The following is a 20,765-nucleotide window of genomic DNA, read 5'->3' on the forward strand; positions in this document are numbered from 1 at the left end:
TCCAGTAACCAACCCCAACTCCTGAATAGAAATTATTTTAGCTTAAAATTATTTTTTTCTTTTTATTATTGTCATTATTATCATTGTTGTTATTATTGTAATTGTCATTATTATTATTATCATTAGTATCATTGTTATTATTAACGTCATTACTATTATTATTGTTATTATTATTACCTGCAAAAGTTGTTATTGTCCCTATCACCGCTGTCATTATTATTTCTAATTATTTAAAACCGAAGTTATCGCAAATAATAGAACTAGATGATACATGACGGTTATAGAGCGATCGATCATCATACGTACAGAATTCTCCAAAGACTAACTTTTTCTCAACGCTTATCTACCTACCCTTGCCTTACCGTGTTACAGCTATCATATAATTAAATAGTAAACGACCTCTATTTGGAAAAAAATTAATTGCAATGATAATGATGAAAAACGCCTCTACCCATAATTTGTTCGCATGTAGCTCCTATCAGAGACTGACATTCATAATTATCTTCTAACAGTAGCTATGTACTGTTTTTAACTAATATTATTGATTAAAGACGAAACAATTATGAATAGTATAGTTCTATAACGCGATACAATTAATTATCGATGTATCGGTGGTCGTATGCATTCAACTCCACTACTGCAGTAAATTGCTTCAGTAATGAAATAAAGGGTGTGTTTTACATGTTCGTGAGTCGCCCATGCGTCGTATACAATGTCGTAAAATGCGGTTAACTTCCAAATTGCCTATTCCAAGCGCCATGCAATTTTATATGAATAATGTGCAGATTTTTATTATTATTAAACCATTGAGCACAAAGAGAATGTTTCCAAGCGTAATGAAACCCCATAATAGACAGATTAAAGTTAGAAAAGATTAGAAAGTTAAATCGAGATAGTTCTCATAACAACCCAAAAATGCACTTGCGGCGTGTAGGGGATTTCTCTAATGCGAATAGAAGGCAATCAAGTTGTTCACATTCTGAACTGAATGAAATAGCCACGCATTAATCAGAAGAAAACGTGGAAGGCCCAGGTGTCCCTCCTGTGCCTGGGGAAGTGACAACAAGAACCATGATACGGTGAAGAGACCATGATAACCAGGTCACAGTCATCATTTATTAATGCAAGTCAAAGAAGCTCAAAAGAGGTTCTTATCGTGCAGTGCTGTCAGGAGAGTTATCTTGCAGACCTTGACAAATAACAAGCAATGCATTATCGATATTTTCAGCCTTGTTAATGCATTGTTTGTATCATTTGATTTATTTATTACGTTTATTTATTTGTTTATTGGAAATGTGAGAACATTTTATTTTGCTGAACTGAGAAACTCGGAACTCAAAATCATGACTTGATCATTTCTTATTGTGCTGAAATTTTTTCATAAGAACCTGTAATTTTTATCATTGATATTTTTTGTGGTTATTAAAATTAAAAAGACGGACAATGACTTAAGAGAACTTCATCCTAATCCATGCATGGTGGATTTGGAATCGGATGGAATGCTAATTCCTATCCAGATGATCAATCATGTCAATGAGCTCTATGGAGAGCACAGGAAGAAGAAAGAGGTGAGGAGCCTACGCCTGGGGGAGCTTAGTAGCTACGGTTGAAGCCTTCACCTTTGCCCTGTGCGATTGGACTGTTGGAGTAGTTAATAGTCACTGCTGGGAATCGGAGAGGAGTTCGGGATTCGAACCCACAATTGAGCGAATGCGAGACCAGCATGTTTCCGATCGCGCCACTGCACCGGTGCACAAAGATGGATTAATATTTTACTCCACTAGTCGGATCTGAAATACAGCCCAGACTCTTATCAATGCCACTTGCAGATGCTTTTGATCACACCCCTGTGAATTTTTCACATCACAATGGTGTACACGAGGGTAAAATGTAAAACAATCCAACTTGCACGTTATGGTATATTGTAAAGTTTTGGAAACTGAAGTTTAAATGAGGTATGATCCCAGGTGCCTGCCCTAGATTCTTGTTCCTTGGGAAAGGGACACTGACTGCAACCAGTTCTGACAGTCAGTCCGTTGCCCCAGATCCTCTTCGCAGGAGACCCACAACTTCCTTGTGGAAGTGGGGGATAGTGTCACCCCTTGCTACTGAGTGGCTTCGCGTCCACGTTGGCAAGTTGTGTTCTCCTTTGGACACTATGTCGCAGTTTCAGTTTTTGAAAAGGGGAAAAAAAAATCAAGTTCCCCTTCTGACTGGATACCCGCAGCTCCTCAACAGCTGGCAACGGTCCTCAGAACCGTCCATAGGTGTCTATGGGAAGAAACTATGGACTGTTGTCTGTTTTTTTATTGTTTCCCTGCCACCGGGTTATAGTAGTAGGAAGGAAGGAACAGTCACCGGTTGTCATTTCTCCACGTGTGGAGAGAATACAGTTGAAGCTGGTAGAGATCCTGGGCCCGGTATGAAGACCGAGTGACGGTCCCTCGGGGTTGCACCTCCAGATGGAAAAGAGAATGTTGGGTTTTGGAAGCGGGAGATGATTCTATCTGATGTCCTTCTTGCAGGACTGCCACTTGGAAGTACCTGTCGTTGGTCCCACCTATCCAGTACATTATATTTAAGTAAATACAGCGAGATAAACACACACAGTTGAATCTACGATCGTGGGCCAACCCCATGAGCGTTGCCTAAGTTGGGGGGGTAGGGGCGGATTTCCAATTCGTCTGTCATAAGATGAGGTTCACCCCGTAAGTAGTGGTTGGGCTAGGGCTATTGTGGGCACACGTGTTCATTCATTTATATCGTTATAGGTTGTGTAAAACGAGGGCTTCGCTAACAGACCAACATGGGCACGCACGCTTTGTGGGATCCTTTGTTTTAAGGGTTGTCATGTCAGCATATATTCTTGTAAAACCTTGATTGGTTCCTAACGAAAGGGGCAAGACAGATTGTGAAATTCGGGCAGTGATAAGCTGAAACTTAATATCGATGTAAATTTCGAAAGTAAGACTCGCGTTGTGAAAAATTCATGGATACGCATTAGTTTTCAATCCAACTGGAATTGTGAAAATGGAAACGTAAAGACAGCGATATTATGCTTGATTATCTGCTTTTATTTTTTTTTTTATAAACCGAACAGACACACCTTAAAAGATAACACTCTCGTGGCTCACTGGACAAATTTCAAGCATTGAAAGTTTCCAAGATGCTAATTGGCTGTGGATGGTTGTTGCTGGTTGGGTCTCAAATCGGACTGGGGATGAGGTAGAAATGTGATTGGTTGCCTCCTCCACGTGATTCTTGGCCCGGGTACTTTGTCCTGCGATAACGGTATATAAGGAAGGTGTTTATGCGCAGGCGTTATCAGTAGCTCTCTGCCTGGCGTGATAGTCGTTGCCCGACCGACCGACCGCCCGCCCGCTCCGATTTGAAAATTTGAATCCCAACGTGCCCCAAGCGCGCGAGACCAATCAGCCCGTGGGCAGGACATCACCTTGGGGAGGCGGCAGGAACTCTTATGTAGAGGCATGGGAGATCGTACAAGCCATCCCAGTCTGCTCAAGCCCTTCCACCAGGCGTTTGTTGTTGTCTTAGCCCGGGGAGTTGGAAGGCAAGATCTCCGGCAGTACAAATCTTGCCAGATCTATCTCTTCCAGCTCACCAGGTTATGGCCGAAACACCAGCAACAATCATCTCCATTCGATAGTCAGGAAGACGGAGAACTCGACTTCGGTTGATAGCATTCATGTTAAATTTACCATTGTCTGAGGTATTTCTTGCCTGCTGCCTAGCATGTGCACTCAATGCGCGAACGGAAAAGCCAGGACTTTTTTTTTTTTCCAAACTGTGGTCGAGAGTGAGCCATCGAGAGCAGAGTACGGCTACTACAGTGCAGCACTTGGGCCAAGTGGAGAAGTGGTCTCCTCACTTCGATTTTTTTTAGTGAGATTCAACTCCTCCAACTTAGCTCTGCCGCACCTAATACGTCACTGCGGGTCGTCGTCTCTCGATCCCAAAAGTGCCTTCGTCTCGCCCGACACGATATTGACACCAAAGAATTCCGGAAGGCCGCGTAATTTTTTTTAAATAAAAGCTGCGCTTTTTCACGTCTTTGGTCTCTTGACGTCGACATGATGTCACAAAGTTTATATTCGCTGTGGATCTCCGAAAATGCTGGGTGACTTATAGGCACATGGCGTGTGCATATCGTGTGTGTATATATATATATATATATATATATATATATATATATATATATATATATATATATATATATATATAATAATTTGTTAACTAGTTTAATGTACAAATAAATTCAGTCTTAAAAAATAGGCCATACTCTACATCTGTTCTATAGACGTGTACACATTCGTATAGCTGTCGTTGATTATGTTCACCTCAGGAACTATAAATATAGTTAGTCCTCCAGACTTTTTATGTAACTAAGATTTGAATGAATCCGTTGGAAGTCCGAGGTATAGAGAGTTTGTACTGTGGTTTCCAAAACTGCGTTGTTACAAGTGGGCTAGTGATTTATTCATTCGTTTATTTATCTATATGTTTGTTTTATTGTTAGAGGGAATATTTGATGAAGTTGTAATGACAGACATTTACTCGGGATTTTTTTTTACGCGAATTAGATTTTTTTTAACAGAAACAAGTGTGAAATGACATTTCTGTAACTTATAATTGCGGCATAATCCATTCGGGGGCTGGTTGACAATTGATTCGTTGATACGGTGATGAGTCTAATATCAATCCTCCAGGAAAAAATACTGTGTCCATATATTTTTGAATTTGTATTGAAAACGTCTGGTTGACTACATATTAGGCATACTAGTGTTAATCGTTGGAGCAAGTGGTGGGGTAACACTTTCATTAAGAAAAGAAATAATATGTCATCCATCTACTAACTGCATGAACACTGGCACAAGGTTTAATTTTGTCTTCTGCTCTGTTCTAGCATATTATGTTTATTTCAGTTTATTTGTCATTCTTAAGGAACTTGTATCGATTACCAGTTTTCATGAACCATACATCTACGCATTCCATTGTTCAAATCATCATGCGTTCCTTGTCCTTCAAGAAAACAAGAATAAAACAGTTGAATATTTACCAGTAGAATGGACTCATCGAGCGCACTGTGATCAAAAAGAAAACAAAGGATCAGAATTTTGGTTTATTTAGCAGTTAGGATTACCCAGTTGCAACTTCCAAAATTTGTAAGGATTATTATTTGCAAGTTATTTTGATTCCTGAGGGAGGTACCATTGCAGGTGTTCATCATAAAATTCCAACAAGAGGAATAAGATCGGTTGATTATGTCGTCGGTGGACATTTTACTAGATCGCACTATACACAAACTAACTTACAGTGTAGGCAATTATATTGAAAAATAATACAAATGCAATGGATTTATGAATATTTTGTTTTTTTTGTTAAATAAAAGTAGCCGGGTATTAATTCTCTGTGACAAATATGGAGGTTTTGTATTTATAGTCTTCTGTGAAATTAGTCGTTTGGTCGATTTCACATAATTTATTACTTTTGTTATGATTTGTTTTATATATTTATGTATATTTCTTTTGTTTGTTTTACATGTATTTTTTACTTTTATGCATTGACACAAAAACCAAGACGAAATCATAGGAATAAAAGTAGTTGAATGTGGATATAAAAGTTATAACAAACAAAATTATACACGCAAGGCCTCTAAACAAGAAATACGTGTCTTGTGTACAGTCTCTACCCTACTGCAGTGACGTTCTCTCAATAAATACATCTAATGTTAGCCAAAATAAAATCTATGAGTAATCCAAGTCCAGTTGCTACAATGAACATTCCCTAAGCCGAATCAAATCATAAGTTATCAGGTATTAAAGTGTGTAATGTATAGAAGTAAAGGGAGTTAGATGGAGAAATTTTAAATCCTGGGATTATCTTTGAACTTATAATTTAAGACCAGACAATGAAGGTTCAACAAATTATTGATAATCGAGAAGCCAAGAGCCTAAGAAGGGAATTATAATAAATATAATATTCAATTAACAGTAATTCCAAATTTAATTATTGGGGTGTGATTTTTTTCTCTCAATTGGACACAGATTAAGAGCCCTTACAATTTACAATTTGGAATATTATGTATATATATATATATATATATATATATATATATATATATATATATATATATGTATATATACGACACTTTGTCAACGGGGTTTTCAAGGTAAAATTTAATGCTTTGCAAAGGTGTGGAAGCTTCTTTCAAAGGAGTAAAAAATAATTAAAAACGACAACACTCAGGGCACAGGAGTGCGTCAAGATCTACCTGAAATTGCAGAGGACAAAAATCAACAAGTCGACAAAGATGGAAAATTGCCGTAGTTTTACTAATAATTTTTATGTGTTATATTTATTTCCCTAATTTATCTTATTTTATTTATTTATCTATTTATTTATTTATTATGCACACTAACATTTGCATGCATAGTTACATAATTGTACCATATGTGCGTATTATAGTGTATTTTCTCTGTCGATAATAGATCTCTGAATACAATTTGTTTTAATCCTTGGAGACGAGACTTATGAATATTGTATACCATAAAAGAATGATTATCCGTTACGTCGTAAATTAATCAGAAGGAAAAATGTGATGTATTACTTAAATTTGTACGAAAATACAAGAAATAAAGAATTTTTTATCCCGTTTTCTGATTTTTTTTTCTCTTCGTAATTAATGCCGGCAAAATTGAACTATGAGGTGACACGGGGGTGAATGAAATAGCGTGGCGGGAGTTGAAATAAAAGGGAAAGTGTCACCATTTATCATATGATATAGTTTGGCGGAAGACACGTTACAATGAAACCTGCCACCGGCAAGGGAGGAGTTAATTATGTTCAAAGACTTGATTTATTTTTATCTTGTTTAATACCATTATCATTTTGAAGGAATTAACGTGGGGGAACATTATAAAAGGAGTTAACCTTCAACGTTGGATTTTTAGTTTTTTATAGAAAATTATTTGCCCCTTGCATTGGCAAGGGAAAGATTGCATATTATCGTTGAAGTTGTAATAGTAATCAAAATATAGCGCGCGTACTTCACAATAGGGGTAGAGAGTGGCTGCAGCCGACATTATTATGGCTTCCCAAAGTCGAAACAAGAACAGGGTTTGCAAAGAGAACAACTCTGTGACGTCACATAACAGTATTAATCAGTCTTCAAGTTATTTTTAATTAGTAGTCTGAGAATAAGCTTGAGACTTTAATCATTTGAGTGCTGCAGTTGGCCTATCTATTTATTGCTTCTCAGTACTGTGACGTCATAACGCCTGTTTTCTTCCCAGAGTGAATTGACCTGTTCTTATCTCGACTTTGTGGCTGCGTTCGTTAACACGGTACTGATAACGGCAAGACCTCGCAGCACTGCGAGATAAAATCGGCATGCGCGCGCACACGAACACACAAACTCAACACAGGCATGCACCCAAGCCCGTACTGCACACGCGCGCGCGTGCACACAGGCACACACACAAAGAAATAGTCAAGCAGCAAATGCAAGATAATGCAAAAGACACAATCATTCAAGTGATTAACGAAAAAGCAAATTGGGTCAGGGACACAGTAGATAGGAAGAAATGTATTGTGGTTTATGGGCTTAAAGAAAAACAAGGATTGGCGAGGTACATGAGAGAAAAAGAAGAAAAAGAGACAGCAGTAGAAATCCTTAATGAAATTCAGGGGGGAGATAGTGATTCAGGCACAGACTTAGAAGAGACTTACAGAATTGGTCGCTATACTAAGGATAGGAATCGACCTCTAAAGATAAAACTAAGGTCACAAGTGGTAGTAGAAGACATATTTGAAAAAGTAGGTAACTTGGCAAAGAGTGAAAAATACAATAAGATATGGATAAAAAGAGAAATGAGTACTGAGGAATTAGAAAAAGAAAGGGCGCTAAGAGAAGAAGCAAAGGAAAAAAACTTGAAAAGATCGGAGACAGAATGCAAAGAATTCCAGTGGAGAGTAATAGACTTGAGATTAAGACAATGGCACTTCAAAACGAACAAAACAAGGGAAGAAGAAACCAGGGAGAAGGAAGAAAATTAAAAGTGGCCTATACCAACATTGACGGACTAATTTCGGGACTGAACGAACTCAATGATTATCTGTTAGAAGCAAAACCAGACATAATGGGAATTGTAGAGACTAAACTAAGAGGTGAAATACCATCCACTGTTATCGGACAAGGTTTATACAACTACTGGATAAAAAACAGGGACAAGAAACAGGGAGGGGGAATCATGTTCTTGGCCAAGAAAGACCTAAAGGTGACAAAAATTGCAGAGGGCAAAGGTAATGCTGAATTGATCATGATAAAAGTCGAAGGCAAGAATATGAAAAGTAGAAAGTTTGTGGTGACTTATGTGCCTCCAAAAACAAGCGCTTGGAAAGAAATTGAACATACAAAAATGCTAGATGACACAAGAAAATCACTCAATGAGATACTAATGGGTAAGGGTAATCTGGTAGTTATGGGGGACTTCAATTGCAAAGAAATTTGTTGGGACAGCATGACAGTGCAAGGAGGAGATGACTCGTGGGGCAATGTACTGCTAGATATGACCATGGAGTACACAATGACCCAATGGGTCCGTGAAAACACAAGGTACAGAAATAATGAAGAGCCATCGAAACTAGATCTAATATTTACAACAGAGCCTGAAATAGTGCATAAAGTCCAGTATGAGACACCAATTGGAAAGAGTGACCATGTACTCATCGAAACTATACTAAAGGAAGAAATAGACATAGAGAGGAACGAAAAGCATAGGAAAGGAAGACTGAGGTACAACAAAACAGACTTTACAAAACTAAAGACATTCTTCCGGAATGCAAACTGGGAAATATTTTACAGGGAAGAAACAGCAGTGGAAGAGAAATGGAATATATTGATGGAAAACTACAATGAAGGGGTAAACAGGCATGTACCAAGACAAAAGCGAGAGAGAGAGTACATTAAATGTTGGTTCAACAAAAGATGCAGTGAGGCAAAAGACAGAAGGGACAAAGCTTGGAAAAAGTGGAGAAAAGACAAAAAACAAAGCAAATGGCAAATTTATGTTAACTATAGAAATGAGTATGTTAATGTGAGAAGAGAGGAGAAAAGGAACCATGAGAAGGATATTATAGACAAATGCAAAGAGCAACCCAAACTATTCTATCGGTATGTGAATGGTAAACTTAAAAACAAACAGGAATTGGTGAAACTATGCCAAGGAAACATAGAATACACAGAAGATTTAGAGATGGCCGAAGTCATGAACAATCACTTTAAATCTGTTTTCACCAGAGAGAAAATACCGAATTGTGACATAGACAAAAACAAGAAATCTCCCCTCATGAATGAGTTTACAGCATCACTAAAGGAAATATCAGAACATTTATCAAGGCTGGATGTCAGAAAATCACATGGCCCGGACGGTATTGCAAATTGGATTCTAAAGGAGTGCAAAGAAGAACTAACAGACAAAATACACATCTTAATAAACAGCTCACTCAAAGAAGGAAAGATACCCGAGGACTGGAAAAACGCTAACATTGTACCAATACACAAAGGAGGAAACAAAGAAGAACCCACCAACTATAGGCCAGTATCACTAACAAGCACCATTGCCAAAATTTGTGAGAAAATAATCAAGAATAGATGGGTAAAACATCTGGAAGACAATGACATATTAAACCCAAGACAATTCGGATTCAGACAAGGAAGATCATGCTCCACAAACTTAATATGCTTTTACTCAAGACTAATAGACATAGTGCAAGAAAGAAATGGATGGGCTGATTGTGCATTCCTAGACTTGCAAAAAGCCTTTGACAAAGTACCACACAGAAAACTACTAAAAAAAACTGGAACACATAGGAGGAATACAGGGAAACCTACTAAAATGGATAGAGGACTTTCTGACTGGTAGAAAGATGAGAGTAGTGCTCAGAGAAAAATATTCAGACTGGAAAGAGGTGATCAGTGGAGTACCGCAAGGATCTGTGCTGGCACCAATAATGTTTGCTATCTATATGAATGACATGGATGAGGACGTGAACTGCTACATGAGCTTCTTTGCCGATGACGCCAAACTGCTAAGGAAAATAGAAACTGATGAGGACTGTGAAGCACTGCAAGAAGACCTAAATAGGGTATGGAACTGGAGTCAGAAATGGGAAGTGGACTTTAATACTAAGAAGTGTAGCATAATGGAGTTTGGAAAAAGCAAAAACAGAATATCAGGAAAATATACAATTGGAACCAAAGAAGTAAAGAAAGTAGGATCCGAAAAAGATTTGGGAGTAATTATCACGAACGACTTGTCCTATGATATACAGATTAACAAAATTGTCGGGGAGACTTACAACTTGCTAAGATCAATAAAAGTGGCGTTTACATACTTGGACGAAGACATGATGAAAAAAATATTGGTTACATTGATAAGGCCTAGATTATAGTATGCAGCGACATTGTGGTCCCCCAGTACCAAAAAGAATATAAAGAAAATAGAAAGAATCCAAAGAGCAGCTACAAAAATGGCACCTGCACTTGCAAACCTATCATACGAAGAGAGATTGGCTAAACTGGAGTTACCGACACTGGAGCAAAGAAGAGAGAGAGGTGACCTGTTGACCATCTACAGAATCATGAAAGGCACAGAGGTACTCGATAGTGAGAACTTACTTAACTGGGACAAAAGAAACACAAGAGGACATGGAAAGAAAATAAAAAAACATAGCTATAGAAGAGAACTGAAGAAAAACAGTTTTCCTCATAGAGTTTTGGACACTTGGAACAAACTGGACAATGAAATAGTATGCGCAAAAACCATTCATGAGTTTAAAAACAAACTAGACACTGCAAGATACAAAGGCGGGACAACACGAGCATAGCTCCCCTTCCCGCAAAATACAACTAGGTAAATACAACTAGGTAAATACACACACACACACACACACACACACACACACACACATTAAGACATTATACAAATAGAGGAAGAGAGCAAAGAAAATCAAACAACAAAGAATATCAGAGACGTGCCGTAGCAAATATAGCGGACGAAAGGAAACTGAATGGCTCTGGAAGGGTGGTGCAGACAGGACACGATGACACCAGAGTCCGTGACATGGAAGGGAATGACTTCGAAAAGGGGCGCACGTGTGCATATGGGTGTCCAGCAGAACATGACGCAGATGCACATGAATATTGAAATTGGTTACACGATGTTTACAAAATACTTCTATTACTACTAATAATGATAATAAAAGGGTCACGACAGCGTTCATATATGAACGGTTTCGGACCACCGACAGGGTTGATGTCCTCGCGGGTACCACCTGCCCCCCAAGCCATGGGAGAAAAAAAAAATCCCCTTTGTACTGTTGATGTGGACTAACTAAAAAATAAAAAGTGACATTGGCAGTAATGGATTTTTCCTCTTTCATCCAGAATTTTCTTATAGTCCTGCTGGTACCATGTAACCCAGTACTACTTGCCGCATGGCCGAGTTGTCTGTGACTGGTTTCTTACCAATGAGAAAGGTGTGTTGCACACCCGAATGGAAGAAAACAAAGCTGTTCAAAAGACAAATGAACTTCCTTAAAGTCAGTGACTCTCCCATGCCCGTAATATGGACACAAAACCCACGTGTTTGCCTGCTACGCGGCGTATTTGCAGCGCCGGGAATTGGGAGTTCTGGGGGCGTAGCGATGCCTTAGTGCTGTGGTTGCGGTGATGCGTCCCCATGAGGCTAGCAACAGCCCTGTTCACTCCTTGATTTAGGCTAGGAAGGGTGGCCCCTCGGCAAATCGGCCGAACTACCTGAATTGAACCTGGCGCTCCTTGAGCCAAGCAGCTACCGCCTGGGCCAATGCAGCATGGTCCGCGGCTGTCCGCCGCTTCATCAAGATGGTGGGTGTGCATTCTCACGCATGATTCCTGGAACTATTGGGTTACAAAACCAACACTTATTCTTCCCTCATTGGGCTTCATGGAGGATGAGGACCTAAGGGAGCTAATATTTGTATAAATGTAAATTAAATTCAGGCATAGGGCTTCTGATTGGGGTGGGCTTTCAACCCGCCGCCGTCAAATATACCTAGCCTTAGGTGAACTCCGTGTTCTCCGTGTGACCCCCGGGAATATTCTTTCGTTTCCCAAAGACAGTCAATTATTTTTATTTGATCATTTATCATTAATATTGTTTTTATGAGCGGAGCTGAGGAGGCTTAGATATTATGGCTGTCTAAAACAAGGAGACTGGGCGGTGATGAAATCGGTAGAACGTGTTACATTACTGGTCGGGCCACAACAATGGATACCACATCATTGATAATGCGGGTGGGGAGGGGTTAGTGGGGCTATAGGCATAGCTAGCCGACTTCAGCTGTGGAAACGCACCTTCGGCTTCATATCTTATTGCTGTGTATACACCTACCGAGCTATATGAACTTTAAGGGAACGATATGTTCTATGCTAAGTTTGAATCTTTAATCGACTAGTGCCCACCACGAGACGTAGTCTTTGTTTTGGGCAACTTTTGGGGTTATAAGTATTGATATAAATAGATCTGGCTATGAAGGACGTGTTGGTTTCTCTGGAACCAGCAACGCACACATTTTTGAGTTTTACAAAATTCAGAAGGTTAAGGATTACTTGGTGGTTCCAGAGACGAGAGCCACAACAGTGGACTTGGTAGGGTAATGTCAGAGATGTGGCAGAAGAGATAGATCACATCTTTATTAATACACGTTGAAAGACCTTTAGCTGCAAGATTTATCAGCGTGCTGAGTTCTTTGAGATCGATCATGTACTCATGATATCAATTCGTAGGCCAGAAGGTTCCCGAGATGTAATCCATCAGGATCTCATCTAGGAAAGCTCAGGGGTGATATGTGCTCGGAGTCTGCGGTACCCATCCCCACTCGATTCTGTTTGGCGCCTTTGAAGACCCAGAAGAATTATGGAACACCCTCAAACGGGAGAATGAAAGCTGCGAAGGAATGATGTGGCGTCGCTTGAGACACTGGAGAATAGAGAGTAGTCGTGCTGCCAGATTGGCTGGGTCAGTACAGGATTCTGAAATGGCTTAATAGAGCTATCTTGGGGAGGGATAAAGAGAGAGTTCAGTATGTCAGGGGAATCGTTGGGGATGTCGAAGGCTTTTTCAATGTGAATGCTTACCAAACCTTGAAGAAACTCCACTCCAAATCTGGTCCATGACTTAAGTGAAAACTGTCCGAAGAGCTGGTGGGCAACTGTCAGACATGGATGCGAGTAGATCACACAGGGCCAAACACATAGGATATTTGTACATAGCTAACCCCTTAAGCAGCCGATCGGATGACGGTTGCCGATCCACCGATAGATAAAACGCCGCCCTAAGTGAGGTAAGAGAGGTGAGGAAATTCAAGGGTGGAAATGCGGCTGACATAATCAGTACCGGTGCGGAGTTGAGAAATGCAGAGATGAAGCCATGATCGGTAAGTTCCGTGTCGTGATGTTTGGTATTTGACAATCCAGGAAATTGTGCAACCAGGACAAAGCAAAAATTTTGAGAGTAATAAAAGGCTATACCAAAACAACACTTTGACCATTCATATACGGGCGCTGAATGGCCTACCGCCTCCGGCGCTTGCCCTTCAAGCCAAAAATTTCATAAATCAAACAATCATTCACATACGGAAACCAAAACTCCTCCCATAGAAGTGGAGGAAATAAATAAGTTGAGAAAATGTGCCCAGTCCAGAGAACAGAGTGTCAGCCTTTTAGGGCTGCACCTCCTGATGGAGTTAAGGTGATCATTGTATTTTAAAGATAGGTGGCAGGGAGATGATTCTACTTGACACCCGTGTCGGAGGACCACTTGTTTCCAGGAGGTACCTGTCGTTGGTACCACAGTTATATACAGTCCAACATTTCTTCCCCGAGAGGTGCGTGGGGCTCCTGAGGACTCCTGGCTACTGTGGAGCTGGAGATTTCCAGTCAGTGGAACTCGGGACAAAAGATGTAAATTTATCATTCTTACCAAAGCATGCGAAGTACCATTTAAATGCAGCTAATTAATATTTTTCCCATGGAACTTATCTATATGTTCTTTTTTCAGTTTTTCCCTCTAGATCAGGAATGTATATGGGGCTTGCTAACTTTTGAGTACTTGGTGTTACTCTGCCAAGCCCCATGGGACTCCAGATCCAATTTTATTAGCCCCGAACAAGTGCCAAGGGGTGTTGATGACATACCACATCGCATTCAGGAAGTTCCCTTCGCTTTGGACATACCCAAACTTCTGCCAAAATGCCAGCAAGCTGAACTGTTGGTGTCAACTTACATACAAGGTGATGAAATTAAATGTTATTTCTCTTTGTACTGCATATTCTTTCCATTCTCCCTTCTTTACCGCCCAGTGAATAGTTTGGTTTGATCAGTAGACAAAAATAGTATTGAATAAAAAAAATTCTTAATTGATATGCACTGACTTCAGAAAAGTAACATATTCTTTGCATTTTAATAAATCTGAATGCGTGCAAAAGCCTTAGTTATAATGTAGTTAAGAAAATAAAGTTTAATCATTTATTGAGTTACGGCTTAAACCACCGACATGTAAAGTATGACGAGAGTATCGCCGCTTAAAACGTCGCTGTCGCTATTGCTATAGAATCAAAGCGTGTTCGATTAGCATTGCCGTAGGTATTGCGGTATTCTGTAAATGCCAGCCAATTTTTGGCAGTACTATCCCAACCTAACCTAACCCACGGCCTTTGAAAAATAGAGACGTGTCAGCGCCGATAGCGACTGGGATAACGTCGGGTTAGCGGCGATATCGATGTCGATAATGATTGAACGCGTTAGTTTGCAAAGCGACGGTGATATTCTCGTCTTACTTGATTTATTTATTTAGTTAGTTTTTAATTGACAGAGTAAGCTGTTAAAACCTATCAAATGATTCGTGCATTATTTATGAGGGGTTTAATTGATAGAAAAAGTTGATTGAAAAGAGTATTTGATCAAATACTGTTATCAACTGTTTTGGGTATCGACGGTATTTTAGGTACCAAGTCCCGTCGAAATTGAGGGTGTACTACAGTGAAGCTTCAGGTTTTCCGTTAATGGAACTTTAGGCAACACTTATTATTCATTCTCTTCCTTGGAATATTTCATTGAGTCGTTAGAATTATGTTTCTACTTATATCAAATGCCATGTTCAAAGACAAAAGAGAATAATAATCTGGTAGTGTTGATAAGGGATACCCTGTCCTGACAAGAACGTATCTGTAAGGTTGTGGGTGAGGCACATGGATTACTGAAAAAACATAAAAAAAATACTTATATAGATGAAGAGATGAAAGTTCATAGAGCCTAAACTGCCCTAGTTATGAATATACAGCCATAGTCTTGCTCCCACACAAAGTGAAAAGGTATAAACAGGATACAGGGAATAAGATGAACAGTGACCAAAGTTGTTCTTAACCTTGCATATAATTTTTACAAGGAAAGGCTTGAAGCACAAGACCTGCCATCATCAGAGGAATAAGGAGAAAAGGGTGACTTAATTGTAGTACTTAGGTCACTGAACAGGATGGACAGAAGTGACTGAAAAGATCTCTAGGTTTGGGATGGGAGGGCATCATGAGGTCATGATAATAAACTGGAAAAGACTGCTTGTTTGAAAGATGTGAAGAAATCCAGTTAATCATACAGATATGTAAACCTTTGGGATAACCTAGAAGGTGATATACCCCAAAGTGGAACCATACATGAATTTGAAATCAGATGCTAAACTTTTGAGTAATTAATTTTAATTTTATTATTATTATTTTATGTTATTATTTTATTTTATTTTCAGATTTAATGGGTTCTCTTGTGAAACGGGTTACTTTCAACATGACTTCCTCTGTTGATGATGCCAATCAGATTCTATACTCTTTATTTGTGGAGCAGTTGTCCAAACTGCATGGTGGTCATGAATTCCCACTTACTTCAGCAGTGAATTATAGTCTTCCACAACTTCTTCTGCAAAGGAAGAGGAAACAAAAACTACCTCCCTCACCTTTCCTAAACACTCCAACAAGTATGTATGTTGTACACCAATCTGCTAGAGTGTGTAAATACTTAGGTTGTTGTAAGGTTTTAATTTATATTCTCTTTTGTAAATCCCACAGATGTTAAAGGAGATCCACCCAAATGGAGATGCTTCATCAAATATGTTTCCCATACTCAGGTCATACTGACACTTTTACCTGCAACATACTCAGATCTAAAACTGCTCTTAGTAAAGAGAGCAAATATAACATCACCGGAGAATAGTGCTGTTAAGTTGGTTTCACTGGCTGATACTTTGTTGGAATCAGACACAGAGACTAATCAGGAACTAGAAGTCCCTGGGCCTGGTGGTGCAACATCATCAGAAGCCCATTTGTCTATGGAAAGCAGCTGCTCTTCACTACCCATCACCTCGTCTCCAGCAACAGGCACTCACATGTGTTCTGCGACACCAAGTAATGAAAGGATGCAGAGATTCAATGGTCCAGATGCATCTGATGTGTTTTTGCCCTCAGCAGTGAGACACAGGTCTGGACCTGCACCACACACACATCATGTATCACACCATTGTGTCCCTGATGGCTCAGTACGAGAAAGAGCAAGTTCCTTTAATGTGTGTAGGGAGAGATCATGCTCTTTTGAAACTGCTGCAGAGGCAGCAGAAAGAAACAGAACTGGATCTGTAGATTCACCAACCAAAGATCCGTCGTACTCTTCCCCCAAGGAGAGGGTCCGTAAAAGGTACACATCAATGCCTGCAAAGGCCCACACAGGAACTACTCTCTCCACAACCATGAGCTTGTCTACAGATGCCTTGAAAGTGGAAGAATCATGTATTCCTCTTCATATTAGACAAGAGCAGAACACGAGTACTCCAAGTGTGGATCCATCTAGTGATCTGTCCACTCCAAGTTCTCATCACAAACCTATGTATGGTGCTGTCAGCTTACCCATCTACATGTATGACTGTCAGCTTCCAGCCATCACAACTCAGTTAATTCACAGGTATTGATGCAAGTGTATTTACCTAATAGTATTTACCTGCCTGTATTTGCTAGTGCATAAGACACCACCATTTTACAAGAGATTTTGAGTTAAAGAATATATCAATATTTTGAGTGCAAAAATATGTTTCATCATCATTTTATTGAATATTATTGAAAAGAATTTGTAATGAATTTATGGATTGCTTTATTAATGACAGTAACAACAGAGATATTGGTGTGTTAGTGGCAGTATCAAAGTTAATACTGATTGTGTTTTGTTTACAAAGCATTGGGAATACTCTCATTTTTATTTGCATTATGAATTAAGATGAGTATCACCATTAATATGATATTGTCATTACTCAATGGATTACTGCTGAACACAGATCACCCCAGACCTTTATAGTTATAGACTATTGAGTGTTATGCATTCTGCTTCTAACCTCACATTCAGTTACATGGTCATATTAAACACAGGATGATTTTTGCAAATTAAAAAAGGAAAAACCAAGTCTTATGTGCTGGCATATAAGGTCATTCTATAGTAATATACAATGTAGGAGCTGTACTTATGGGGTCCTGTATCTGTGTCTCTAATTATCAAACTTTGCTTTAAATTAATTTGTGTTGTCCACCAGGACATTTGGAAAAAAATCCAATATAAGATATGATTTAGATATTTTGTGTTGCAGGGAGGAGCAAGAAAAAGCTGTACTGAAGGATATGTATATAGATTCAACATTCAGACATGATTTGATTTTAAATGAAAATGATTTTTCCAAAAAGAAGTCTATGTCTGTTGAAGACAGTGTCAAGGAGGAAATGACAGAGATGAAAACAGAAGATTCTGGATGTGGAAGTAAGTGTGACATTGGATTTTTTTTTTTTTTTTTTTTTTTTTTTTTTTTTCACACAGTATATCTACCTTCACATCTACACTATCCATTTACTTAGCCCCTCCTTACACAACACAGCCACCAGCAATTATCAATCTTATCAATAAACAAATAGAGCATAATGCAGAACTGTAGCCACTACCAATGAGTTCTGCACCACCAGAATCACCAAACTTCTTCCACTACCATATAACTATTATGACAACTACAACCAGAACCAGTTATTGACCATACAGTATATGGTATTTATCATTTGTTGAAAGGTATTTTGTGGCAGAAATTACAAATGATTGAAAACTGAGCATGTTGAATGGAGTTTGTAATACACTTCTTTGGGATGCACCTGACAGCTCAAGATTATCTACTTAATCATGTGAAAGCTGTTGAAGTTTGCCATCTTCGAAGTTTTGTAGAGGGTGTCTTCCAAGCTCTTCAGAATGAACAAGTGATTCACGCGCATGATGTTCAGACTGCCATGGATCACTGCTCTGAGACAGTTATGGAAATTGATATAACACACTTCCTACAGGTAAGAAACCAATTTTATATGAGTGATTACAAGAAACTTTTCCTCATAATTCACTGTTTGATTAAAATAATAGGTAGCCATAAAGTTTTTAGAATATTTCTGTCTAGATTAATTGTTGTCAGTTACCTAGTGGGTTTTGGACCAGTGAATGGTACCTGCTTGCAGTGGTCCTGCAAGATGAACATCAGAGGGAATTGTCTCCATGCCATCCATTTGGAGGGATGGCATAGAGGGGCTGAATATTTATTTATTTATTTGGCTACCTCCCATGTAAGGGGGAAAAAGCCTTGGTATATATATGATGTTTTATTTTTATTTTATTTATTTATTTTTTTTACTAGACCTAAGGTTTTTGTTAATGCTGTATTTCCTCTAACTTTATATTTCCTCCACCTTTTCCATATAAAAAGAGTTGAAAACTGGTGACTTGTTCCCTATGGGAGAGCCCCAGGGCTGTTGGCAGATGCTGTAGGGCTCAGGCTTACAGTTGGTGAAACTTGAGGCTGGAGTTACTTTTATCAAATGTTTCTTTATTTTCTAGACTGTATGTGGACATTTGAAAGACTATGGACTCAAATCTAAGATGGACCAGAGGCGACTGCAGCATTCTGTTCAAACTCATGATGTTACAGAAGAATGTGATATGGGATTCATTGAAGTTAGTAGAACAAATTTATATTTTTTTCAGAGTATAAATATTTTTAATATGTAATATACAACTAGTTTTGTATTTGATTATACTTGAGTGATCATACTGCTTAGTTAATAACATAACTTGTGCCGTCCCTCTATTCTACTACCCGCCTTAAATCTCTCCTTTATGATCTCTTCAATGTGATGTTCTCCTCAAAGATAGAAACACTGATTGTTTTTGACAAAGTACCCAACAATTTTATCATTTCAGGAGGAGTTCATGCAAGATGCTAATATATTTCCACTCTCACTTGTGAAACTACATCAACCATGTAATGATCTACGCACACTTCACTCAAATATCAAAGAGCATTTCATGAATATCTTGCAAGAATCTTTCAAGTCAGTGCCATCTTTTCCAGAATACTACTTTTACTTCCCTCAAGGAAGTACTATATATGACGTGAGTCAATACTAGTTGTATTGCTATCACAGTAATTAGTTTTTATGTATAGTGGTCATTAGGAACCCTATGTATGCATGTATTGGAACCTATGCTTGAATATTAAAAAAGAATTAATATTGCAGCTAATATTTCAAAGCAACCTGTCTATATATATTTTATCTTTACAGGGTTCTGTTTCTATGAACAAAAATTGCAAGTTAAGACGAATGTATCAGGTGAAGGTAACTGTGTTCTTATTTTGGATTTTCCTGTCAGTATTTTATTGTATGATGTGCTTTTTCTGTCAATATTTTATAGTGTGATGTACTTTTTCTGTCAATATTTTATAGTGTGATGTGCTTTTTCTGTCAATATTTTATTGTGTGATGTGCTTTTTCTGTTCATATTTTATAGTGTGATGTGCTTCACATAGTTTTTCCTGCAATAATTAGTTTCAAGATGGTCTTGGAGCAATTATCCAATTTTTTAGCAATCTTTAACATCAACACTTGTATTCATGCAGCATCAGCTTTAAGTGTAATGGTTTCAGGATGAAACTGTGCATTTGGACATGGGTATTGCTTATACATTCAGACAAAGATGATCCCTGCAGTTATGGATACTAATGTTTACATTTATTTATTTATTTATTTATTTATTTTCTAATTGTGGAAATAGAGCATTATACCTACTCAAGTGTTTCAGCAATGCCTGTTTTTATCTAATTGAAATATATGGAGATGGAGCAATACTCATATAGAGTCCTGTCTCATTATTTCAATTTATCAAACTTTTTATTTAAGTTCATTTATGTTGTCTGCCTGAATTATTTCTTCTGTATTAAACTATTAATCAAAAGAGCACCCAGCTGTGTTTAGATAACTGTAGCTGGTGAACAAATTTGACGGAGAAGCTCTCTTGATTTGGGGCTGGACAAATTTGATAGAGAAAAATCTCTTGGTTTAAGATAGGAGGGCATCATGATGTTGTGGAAACAAGTTGAAAAAAACTACATGTCTGAAGGATGTGAAAAAAAAAAAATCCATACATAAACTTAAAGCAGTCCAACATTGTAAAAAAAAAAAATAGAAATCCATACAGATGCATGAACTTCTGCAGTAGACTAGAAAATGATATCTCAAGCTAGGATCATATATGAACTTAAAACAAGGTATGATAATTGGAGAATAAGAGATAACCATAGCTCATTTTCTGT

General features: G+C 38.4%; 1 protein-coding gene across 9 annotated transcripts in view; it reads left to right on the forward strand.

Moving 5' to 3' along the window:
- Positions 1-20,765, forward strand: part of LOC143033961 (KICSTOR complex protein SZT2-like) — a 278,573-nt gene that overhangs the window by 103,959 nt on the left and 153,849 nt on the right. For 8 of the 9 annotated variants that reach the window (XM_076199683.1, XM_076199687.1, XM_076199686.1 and 5 more), the window contains exons 20-27: positions 14,124-14,355; positions 15,864-16,088; positions 16,180-17,065; positions 17,739-17,905; positions 18,293-18,471; positions 19,013-19,129; positions 19,376-19,567; positions 19,738-19,791. In XM_076199683.1, the coding sequence (XP_076055798.1) occupies positions 14,124-14,355; positions 15,864-16,088; positions 16,180-17,065; positions 17,739-17,905; positions 18,293-18,471; positions 19,013-19,129; positions 19,376-19,567; positions 19,738-19,791 (2,052 nt within the window). The remainder of the gene's footprint in view (positions 1-14,123; positions 14,356-15,863; positions 16,089-16,179; positions 17,066-17,738; positions 17,906-18,292; positions 18,472-19,012; positions 19,130-19,375; positions 19,568-19,737; positions 19,792-20,765) is intronic. The other variant, XM_076199684.1, reaches the window with a different exon arrangement.

The sequence above is a fragment of the Oratosquilla oratoria genome, chromosome 16 (assembly GCF_046742065.1).
Source record: "Oratosquilla oratoria isolate Oo_2021 chromosome 16, ASM4674206v1, whole genome shotgun sequence".
Lineage (NCBI taxonomy): Eukaryota > Metazoa > Arthropoda > Malacostraca > Stomatopoda > Squillidae > Oratosquilla > Oratosquilla oratoria.